Source organism: Juglans microcarpa x Juglans regia, chromosome 1D (assembly GCF_004785595.1).
Source record: "Juglans microcarpa x Juglans regia isolate MS1-56 chromosome 1D, Jm3101_v1.0, whole genome shotgun sequence".
NCBI classification, from domain to species: Eukaryota; Viridiplantae; Streptophyta; class Magnoliopsida; order Fagales; family Juglandaceae; genus Juglans; species Juglans microcarpa x Juglans regia.
Window position 1 is genome coordinate 413,626 of NC_054594.1, and position 11,314 is coordinate 424,939.

General features: G+C 33.0%; 2 protein-coding genes across 2 annotated transcripts; both read right to left on the reverse strand.

Annotated features, from left to right (window-relative positions):
* Nucleotides 1-1,267: 1,267 nt before the first annotated feature.
* LOC121249146 lies at nucleotides 1,268-2,146 on the reverse strand. Its single transcript, XM_041147849.1, has one exon. The coding sequence runs from the start codon at nucleotides 1,979-1,981 to the stop codon at nucleotides 1,475-1,477; it is 507 nt and encodes a 168-aa protein (XP_041003783.1). The 5' UTR covers nucleotides 1,982-2,146; the 3' UTR covers nucleotides 1,268-1,474.
* A 5,192-nt stretch (nucleotides 2,147-7,338) lies between these two features.
* Nucleotides 7,339-9,722, reverse strand: LOC121234750 (U-box domain-containing protein 30-like). Its single transcript, XM_041130835.1, has 2 exons — nucleotides 9,596-9,722; nucleotides 7,339-9,147 (listed from the first exon to the last, which is right to left on the reverse strand). Exons 1-2 carry the CDS (start codon nucleotides 9,638-9,640, stop codon nucleotides 7,714-7,716), a joined length of 1,479 nt encoding a protein of 492 aa, XP_040986769.1. The 5' UTR covers nucleotides 9,641-9,722; the 3' UTR covers nucleotides 7,339-7,713.
* Between the last annotated feature and the right edge of the window lie 1,592 nt (nucleotides 9,723-11,314).

Here is an 11,314-nt window from a genome sequence, read left to right on the forward strand (position 1 = left end):
CATGTAGTCACACCTAATATAAAAAATAAAATAAAAGCAATACCTCTCTCGTATCAAATACTCAATCATGATGTCAATAATTATTAAAGGTTATGTTATTAAACTGCGCATAGAAGAAAATAAAATAATTTCTATATCACTTAATTTCTAAAATTTATATTCTTAAAATATGTTTATTTCGACACATGTAAATGTTTAGCTAAAATTCAGTAAACGGGATTATCTTTTTAAATTTATCTATCCACTTTTTTAGAAGCGTCTCCCGACTCTTTATTTTTGCTATTTCCTTTTACTATCCTATCTAAATATTATTTCTCTATTTTTGTTTCTTTACTCATTTCCTAACAATCATATTTTAACAAACTCGTCTTCTCTCTACAATTATATTTTCAAAAAAACTTATTTGGGCTAAGTGACACTAGAAGAACAAAAAACAAGGAGCCGTTGCGTGGACAATTCGATCATCAAAGATGATTCACTTGATCTAATCATGACCATTCCAAATGGCCGCGTAACAGCGAACTTAAAAGCATTTTTGCTAGGGTTGTCAAATCGTGATTTCTGATTGTATTTATGTCCTATCAAATCATGAATATTTGATTATAGATCAATTTAAACCCAACTCGTTAAGCTCAACGTATCATTCTTTAGATAACAGGTCGTGTGTCATCCTTTTAATAATTAATTATAAATAGGTCAACATGACACAACTTATTTAAGCCCGTTTCATATAATTAGTTGATTAAACTTAAAACACACTTGCATAACTCATTTGATCTTATTAACATAATTTACATAAAAGTTAAAATCTATATATATTAGTAGCTAACCACGATATCTTAAAAAAATAAGACTACCTACTAACATAAGTTACAATCCGAATAATAAAAATATAAACATATTGAGAAATACTAATATTAAAACTCAACAATAATAAAATTGTAATTTTGAAACAAAATCTAAACAAGTAAAAAAAGGGGTTGATTTTGGATTAAGCGGGTTAATTCGTTATTAACCCATTGATAAATTATGTCTCAACGGGTCAACTTGTTTCGATCCGAACACGTTAATATCAAATCCAAACTCGCTAATTTCATGTTGTCCATGTTGGGTTCACGTGTCGAGTCCTATATTGCTACCTTTAAGTTTTGCATGTTAAGGGTATCATCTCGCATCTCAAAGAAGTGCCAATTTTATTGCACGCATCCTAGCTAGCTAAATAGGCCGCATCCAACAATATTACCAGATCATGCATTCCCACTGTGACTTTTTGAATTGATATTAATAGCATTACCAAGAGGTAAATCTTAACTAGTCGATCTAACACATTGACAACAATAAGATGTGACGTTCTTAATATATATAGTTCAAGCAGAAGGAAGAGCTAGCTGGGAATGAAACCAGACCCTGCTTTGTTTCTAAGCAGTGCTGGAGGACGGATACTGGGACATTATATATAGTTATCATCAGCGAGCTAAAGAACCGTGCTGTGTTCCAAAGTGGAAAGACTACCTGGACTGAATAGAGGAAAAGAAAACAAATTCTGAGAAGACGGCGACATATTCATGGCAAGGGAAAACGTTGCCTCTTTATTCTCAGTCGACACTTTCTGTACTTGTTTCGTTTCCAGTGCCCCAGGTGTGAAGTCCTGCTGGTACTCTACTGCAAAGAAAGTTGGTTTTTCTGTCGAACCCACTTCGAGTGGAGGTGGAGCCACGCTTTGAAGAAGCCGAGATCGATCTAACTCGGCTGCACCAGTGAGCTTTTGGACAAGGTCACGAAAGTTAATAGGATCCACGTTGTATATACGAGGGGGTGTTGGTGGCAGTGGCGCCACTGGCTTCTTCCACGGCTTTGCCATAGACTTTCGAACCGTATGGAGAGATGAGGAATGAAATGGCTGTGTTGGGATCTTTGGTTTCTTTGAGAAGTATGTCGTGGAGGAGGAGGAAGGAGGTGAGTAAGTAGAATAAGGTTCCATAGTAATGGAAATTGGGTTTGTGAGATCAAAGACTCCCAAGTTTAGTAATGATAAATCAATTAATGGATCAAGGGCCAAGTCATAAGGCTTGTATATATATAACAAAAGAGCATTCCTGGGTAGTAAAGAAGACGCAACGACATAGAGATGAAGCCGTTTAGGAGGCCAACCAAAAATTGAAATGATGTTGTGTCATGATCAGCCGTCGACGTTCTCTGTGGATGAGAGATACAGGGAATGTAGTCAAAAGCATGAAGTTTGACAAATTCTTATTCATATATATATATATATATATATATAAAAGACATGATGAATGGATATGATATCCAACAACGGCACCGTCCAGACAACCAAGCTAGAAGACGACGTTATAATTTGGGAGAGAGAGAGGGGGCGCTGTTATCCGGAGAAGGTATCATCTGGGGAAGGTGATGAACGACTGAATGACTGATTAGGCTTAGGCAGCCGCCTCGCCTCTGTTTTGCGAGTGAGTCTACCCTCCTACAGTCACATTCAGATGGCTTTGAAATCTCACATGTGCCTACTAACATAATTGTTGTTTTTGTATTTCTATCTTTGACCAAAACTCAAAAATCGTTAGCTTTTTTTCAATGCTATAAATTATGATAGTGATAATGCTCTTCTCATTTTTCTTCCTCAGAAGTACTCTTTATTTTGTACGAACAAATCATTGTCTTGTAAATATATTAATGTGAGCTGGAATGTACAATGCGTGGCCCCCTTAATTGTCTCTTTCTCACGTAACTTTTTTTTTTTTTTTTTTAAATTTTTTCCCGGTAAAGTATCTATTACGCATTAGTTTAAACGTACCTAATCACGTGACTGTAGGATGACTTTGAACTTGTAGTTTTCTTCTGGATTTTGTTAAATTTCCAATAAAGGGTGCACCGTAGATTTTTCTTTCAAAATCATCTGATTCAGAAGACTTTTTTAAAAAAAAAAAAAAAGAAAAAACTCTCCCCTTCCATCCTCCTAATGGTTAAAGTAATGGCACCTGATCTTTTGACCGCAACTAATTTATAAGGACCCTCTTAAGTTTGTGGAATCAAGCTTTGATTATTGAGTAGTCCAGGAATCTCCGAAACTGCTTAAATATTAGTGCCTATACCAATACCATATATACATGATTTGCTGCGAAACACTCAACACCGAGAGTTTAGTTTGTTTATATGTATGAATTCATAGGTAAAGTGGGTTGATTATATATGTTGTAAGGTGTGACGTCAACCAAAGGATGGCATTATTTATATGTTGGGGAAATTCCTATGTATATGATGGAAACCAGTCTTATACTCAAGTATATATATGTTTTTAAAGAAACCATGAGTACTGGTCAAATTTTTGCACCCATTATTTGCATTTTTTTTTTTTTTAGAGTACTGTTTGTTTATGGTTGATATACCTACTTATAATAATATTAGTGTGTGCAAGTTGCACTTGCATGCACGCGTGACGAGCCAATCAGGGCCACTTTGCAATATTGGTTTGGATGATGGGAGTAAGCTGGGATTGCCAAAATATAAAAACAAGGGGAAGCAAATCTTTATTGTAGAGCAGTTTGCAATATTGGTGATGAATATATTTTGAAGCCACATCAATGCCTGATTAATTATAAGATGAGGTAACTCAGGTAGCTCAACAAGCTGGGCCAAATACCATATTATCAACAAGAGAAATGGTATTGCAATGGTAAGCATTCCTTTCAGAAAATAACAAGAATCAGAATGCACGCGCCACGCCACACCATTCTCTAAGTATAAATTTACCAATTACAAGGTAAATTTGCCGTGAAGCAGGTGAGGCTCATATAATACAGCCTAGCAGCCTGCCCGTGGTCTTCAGGCACTGCGGTTGATCCCCATGCATTGCCATAGTCGCATGTAGATTTTCGGCCATTGACGACTTAAGTCTTTTGATGCTTCCTATCTAGCTATATTACAACTTTCCTTAACTAAGGATTCAAGAAGAGCAAGCGGTTCTATCCACCATATAATTCACAACAATGAGCTGCGGTACAAAACAACCAATTATCAATTTCATTGGTGATATTATAGTCAGGCAATGACAGACTTATTACCTCATATCATCCGTTTAGTACTCTTTTTATTTTTTTTTTCTTAATAGTTCAGAACTAACTATTAGTAAAATTATATATTTTTTAAATTTTTTATTACTGATTAAAGATGTTAAAAAAGTACTTAAAAAAATAATAAAAAAAAATAAAAGTTTCAAATACATTATAAAATAATAAATGAATGATTAGAGATACTAATTAAGCCTATCATTATCTATTATAGTCTGCCCAGCGAATTGTACAAAGCTGTCATTTAAGACATCTCCTTTTCAACAAAAACCTCAATTTGGTACTTTTTAAAAAAGTGGAGCTTCTATTTTTTTTTTTTTTTATATTTGAGCTTTTAGACTGTTAAAAATACTAAGACTACTTTTGGATGTTAAAGTGATCTTAAAATATTTACATTCTATTCTCTATAAAATTTTCTATAATTTAGTTAAAAAGTATATTTCTTAAATATTTTTCTTAAATTTTACTATCTTTTAAAAACTTCCTACATCTCATTTTCTATCATTTCTCTATTCTATTAAAATAATATTTTTCTATTATTTCTTTATTACTTTTTTCTCTCACTTTTATTTACAAACTTAACTACTCAATATTTTTTCTTATATTTTGAACTATTACTCTAGTAAATAATTTATTTTATGTATTAGGATAAAATATTGATAAAAAATAGTTTAAGGGATGAATAGTCATTCCCTATATTTGGAGAACCACTCTTCATCCCCTAAACTTTTTTCTTAAAATAAACCTCAAATTATAAGAAAAGTAATGGTTTGGGGCATGAGATGTGAAAGCTCTTAGATGATCTGTGAATAGTAATAAAAAATAATGAATAATAATAAAAAAAATAATAAATAATTTGTAAATAATAATAAGATTGTCTGAGTAGCTGACTAACCAAACATAGCCGTTCCTTCCAAACTCTAATGGACACTAACGTTATAGAGCGTATTTTATGTATATTTCTTTCCTAGTATTTTATTATTATTATTATTAAGTATTTCTTTCCTAGTTTAAACCTTCGATTCAAATAAGAACTTAAAGGAAAATCTAACTAGAAACTTCGTAGTTCGGGCCCATATCGTTAATACACTCTCGGTTGCAAGGATAGCTATAAACCAAAGTTGTTAAAATCTTTTTTTTTTTTTTAAATTGAATTGAGATTTAAAAAAATTAAATTATTTATTATATTTTATATAAAAATTTGAAAAATATATAATGATGAGATTAGATAAGATAAAAATTTTATATCTCATCTCACCTTTCAAATCTGTCCGCGATGGAAGTTGCAGGAATTTGAGAGAATTACCATATCTGACGAGAGAAGTAAACAAAATAGAAGGAACACGTTTTCACCTACAATCTCATTCAACTGTCTGATAGCATTGGCAATGATCTAGGTCTAAGATTTGGTTAAAAGTTAAAATTTTGGCTAAAATCAAAGTTATCGAAGAAATTAGTCAATATTATACTATCAATCTCAAAGTTAAAATAATAATATAATATTATATATTTTAATAATAATTTTTTTTATATTTTACAAATACAATCCATATATTAATTAAAATTTGTCCGTTGTCAATAATTCTAACTTGTAAATAAAATTTGTGAATAAGGAGTGAAAAGACAGTTATTAATTATTTGTGAATAAAATATGGATTTGATGAGTGAATAGTAACTCTCTAACTTTAAAAATTCTTTAGAGTTACTGTAGTTCAAAGTTTAAACTAAAGATTTTTAACTAGTCTAATGTAGATTATTTATACAAAATTTAATTATATTTTAAATTTCGCTGATATTTGACTAATTCAATGTCAATGCTCTTACAGAGGCATTCTCCAAATCGAATATTATATGGGATCATTGAATAAGCAAATAAATGACGGATAATGAATTGATTATCCCTATTTAGCACCTGCACTAATCATATGGTTATCGCAGAGTGATCAAAGTAGCAGCTCTAAGTACACTAATTTTGTGGGTTTTTCACCTTCTTCTTCTTTTTTTCTTTAAAAGATTTAAGAAATAATATACTATATGAAAATAAGGTAGAGCTATTTTTTTTTAATAAAAAAATTATTTTATCTTTTAATATTTGGGATTTAGAATTTCCATCTCCTAACAAATCAACCACTCGGGTGAAGTCTGAAGATAGGAAATTCTTGGTGGCTCCAAGACTAAACATAGAGCTTTCCCATTAATATGACCAGCAGCCTCGACAGTCTTTCAAAAGATTCCAACGCCAAGGATTCTTTCATGTCGACATACTTTTCAAACAAAAACAACATTTTTAAAGAATTTCTTTATTTATGAGCATATTAGTACTGTTTCTCAATTGAATTAATTTCAGACGCAAACAACTAGCATTTTTGTCTCCAACTTGGGGAGATTATGAGCCCCACCCATATGAAGGTCCAAGAAAACTTCCTAGCCTTAGAAAGAAGGAAATAAATCATAATCAAAATATCTCATCATATAATTTTAATCACCAACACATACATGCATGGGACAAAAACTTCGAACATGTTTATGCAAATCTATTATTATATATAAAAGCAGAGTTATAGAATTTTGACGTGACATTCTATTTATAAAAATAAACATTCTATCCATTAAATTTAAAGTGTTAAGTTTATGAAGCGGTAAACCTTTTAAAAATAATGTTTCATTATGAATCATTACAACTTTTAAATTTCATTTTATTTCTTACATATAAATAAATAAACTGATTCAAGATTCCACCCAAAAGTATTAATTCAATACTTTTGAATTAAATTTACATATAACTCCAACGTGACATTCTACTCATGAAATTAGACATTCTATCCATTAAACTTGAAATAAGTAATAATCATTTTAAAAACAATTTTAAAAATACTGTTTCATTATAAACTGTTGTAACTTTTAAGTTTCATTTCATTTCTTATATATAAAAATATAAACCGATTCAAGTATCTACCCAACGATACTGATTCAATCTTTGTATTATTTCGTCAAATAAGCCGTCTTATAAACCATTTTAAATTTCTCTACTATAAAATCTGATCTCTCGCAAAATCTCTCTCGTCCACAACAATCCGTACATTGAGCGGGTTATTGGCTCGTAAAATTAAAAAAAGTGCAGCCAAGCGCCCCGCAATCTGTACACGTGTGAAGCCGAAAGCAAAGCTCACTTTTAATTGCAATGAAAATTTGATGCCACTGAATCATGAAAGGAGATAAAAAAAAAAAAAAAAAAAAAAAAAAAAAAAAAAAAAAAAAAAAAAAGAAAAAAGCCATATATGGAGCAAAGCAACAACTTAAGAAGTAGAGTTGCAAGAGCTCCAAATTCTCCTCCCCTAACAAGAATCTTTATCCCAACAACAATATTTTTCTTCTCATATTAATGCACCCCCAACGCAAATATTGCAATATTATATAATGATCTTCTTGACGGGGTTTATTTGACTCTTTACACCAAGGTGGGTTGTTTCCTACATTTTGTTCCTCCTCATTTCTATGATGAATCAATTGTCGGAAATGAAGCACCTCAATATATACAGGAGAGCAATCGAGTGCACCTGAAACCCCCACCACATCTGCTGGGGTTAATACGAGATTCCTGGACTTAGATGTGGCAAGCCCTTTATACTCATTGGATAGTTCTTGTAAGCTTGCACTTGGAGATAAAGATTGTATCCGAATAATTTAAACTGCACAGCTTCAAAAGCTCTGCAGACCGCTGCTTTAAGACAGGATTGCAACCGCTCTGAATCACAAGGAGGAGTTTTGCCGCCAACCCCGCATCCACAGCAATTGAGGAGCATTCATCAGGGGCTAGACTGCAGACAAACCATAAGATTGACAGTGCATATTGAGTACAGGTTTCTGAAATCCTCATTATTAGCCTCACCATATTTGGAATGGTGTTTGAACACTCCTTCAAGGCTACTCTTCCCTCCTGTAGAGTAGACAATGAGTCCAAGACAAAAAGGGCTAATTCCAAGGAATCAAAATCCAGAGTAGGCAACAATTCAACCAATTGAGGAACAACCCCTATGCTGACAATCAACCCCCTTACTTCCTTATGCAAGCATATTGTTCTAAGGAGGCTAAGTCCGGGCAAGACTCCATTTGGATATCTCTTGTCCTTCACCAGCCTCATCAAACCAACCAGGAGGCTATGACTTGAAACAATCTCTGACCTGAAATCCTTCTCTTCCATCAACGTTTCAATCAATCGGGCACAATTGATTTTCGTATTAATGCAACCCTCGTTCAAGATATCCACTATTAATGAAATTTTTGCAGGTTGCATCAAGTTTGTTTTCGACTCTGAATCCAGGCTCAAATTCACAAGAATCCCAATGGCTTCAGAACCAACAACATGGGATGTAAATGGACCCAGCAATGATGAAAGAATAGCAACACCGCCTTCATCAATCACTCTCTTCCTGGCAGTGGCATGAGTTGCCACAACTTGTTGGAGCTCCTTGAGGGCTTGAACTCTAGCTTGACCTTTCACCTTCTTTAGTGTCTCGAAAAGCTCTGACGCCCTTCCTTGTACATCTTCTGATCTCTTCCTCATGAGCAAATACTTCTGGGTAAACCAAGTATGAATTAGATGGTAAAGGGTCTTATTCGGCGTGACCGAATCATCCCAGAGCTCTTGCATCGTAGTGGGGCAGGTGAAGTGCCCCAGACCGAGCCATTTGAGAATGTTGGACCTCTCATAGGTTTGGCCGGTGCAAAGGGTCACAGGGTCTTGCATTGGTTCGAGCGATATTGGGCAAATAAACACCGAGGGAACCTCGGATAAGTTGAGCTCTTCAATCATCTTCTTCAGATCCAATTTCTCTCCTACAGCCGCTCCAACAAACCCAGCGTCAACACCACCCAAAATCCCATCTTTGACAGCAGTGTCCAAATCTAGAACATGCCCATCTCCACCGCCTTCATACCCAACAACTGCATCCCTCTTTGAGGGCTGAAACATAGGCATCTCCGAAGCCCCTTTTTGAAAGAAAACGAATCTAAAAATACAAAACGGCCTCCAAACCCATAAGTCTCCGAACCGCAAATCACCCTTCAAGCAGCATTACATCTTAGTTTGCACATAAGATGTGTGAATAGGGGATAAAAAAGAGAGAATAAGAAACCCCTCAAAAGTTTCCTCTCATTGACCGTCACAAGAAAAAACACTCTTTATGGTAGACACACGGTTCCATTGTGCTTTATATGATCTCTTTTGTCAAAAGAATCATTAACATCATAACACAGACACACACAACTGACTCAAACACACAATCAAATTTGTTTCACTTCACGTTCAAGCTTCGAAAGGGTTAAATCGAAAACCCATCAGCCAATCTAACAAATAGTGAAAACTAGAACTAACAAACTCAAACAAAGCATCGTAAACCTAACAAATCAGTACAAAAAAACGGGAAGAGCAAGTGAGAGGCAGAGCATAAAGAGGAAGAAAAATGCGGAAATCAAAGAGCCTTAGAGAGGGGAAATCAGAGGGGCCGTACCGCTATAGTAAAAGAAAGAGAAAGGGAAATGAGAAGAGAAGCCATCCATCCATCCCCCTGGCAAAAAGCCTCCCCACCTATACAGCTCTTGTTTTTTTTTGGGCGAGGGTGGGAGGTCTGTTTACTGTGGGTACGTTTCGAAATTAAACAAACTCAATTTAATTTAATTTATTATTATAATTTTTTTAAAATTTTAACATAAAATATAATAAATAATTTAATTTTTTTAAATTTTTAAATAATAATAATATTAAAAAATAATACTTTAATAACATTTTATTATCTTAACTCAGATCAATTTAATATTTAAACAGATTTGATAAGACGTTTTTACGGCAAATAACAATAATAATTATAAATTATATAAAAAAAAGGGTAACTGAAATACAAAAAAAATTGAGAAGTTTGAATATAATTGAGAGCGGACGACCGGGAGCTACGTGTTGTAGAAGGTTGATAAAGCCCTTCGGCCAGCGCGCAGCACACGTGCAGTCATTAGTCTCGTATATCATCTGTCCCTGTAATCTGCCGCTTCTCGGTTTCTTCACTTCTAGTTTTAAGAAATTACGCAAACCCCAATCACATTTGCATCCTTTATTTTATCCTTAGTTTTATATAAATTAATATTATAGACCACATTTTTATTTTATTTTAATTATATTAAATAGTATGTAACATATTCATCATAATTAGATGATAAAAAAATATATAATAAATAATTATTTAATAATAATAAATATATCACATCTTATTTAATGAAATAAAAATATGATGATAATATAGTATATAGAATATAAAATTTTCTTTTTATATATTAAAAAAATCCCCAAAACGATGTACATATTTTTTATTATGAGATCCCTCTACTTCGTGTCTGAAGTTGATAAAAGGAAAAAAAAAAAAAAAAAATGAAGGTGATGATTCTTTGTATCCCTTCAATCTATGCATTACTCTTTCTTTTCGCTTGGAAAATTTTTTTATCATTATTTTCGTGATATCCAATAAAACCACTGACATTATATGTTTCATTGGTCTGTCATAGAGAAAAAAAAAAACACGTTTTTGTAAAAATTTATATAATGAAAAGGAAAAATTGTAAATATAAACCTTACACTACTTATACCACTTGAAAATATACGATTTTATTATTTTATCATTATATGTAATAAAATATGAAATATAAAAATAAAAAAATAAAATCATATATTTTTTAAATAATATATAAAATGGAAAATTTTTGTGTAGCATAACACAATGAAAAGGGCAAAAGTTCTATGAATGGAACATAGAAGGGAGTGGTCGTCCCGTTCGCACGAAGGCAAAAGCAGGTCCTGATTATTTAATTAATTGTTTTGACTAAAATACAGCCAGCGAAACCCCACGGAAGGACGAGGAAAGCAGACGGGCTACCCTACCCTAAAGCCTACCATCTCGATTTTGCCAAATCGAATATTTCAGACACTTTTATTTTATTATTATTTTTCTTTTAATACAATATATTTATTATCTATTCAATTTGTTTTAGGAAAGGGAAAGCGAATCCATGCCTTTGACCGTCAAAATTTCCTTTGCTTTGACTGTATGTCCACTCCCTCTCCCTCTCCCTCTCCCTCTCCCTCTTTCGGGTGTGCTGTGACACGTCCAAATTCACGAAATATTAATTTATTGAGATTAATATTTATAAAGAGCATATTTAAAATTTATCGAGTAGTTTAAAAT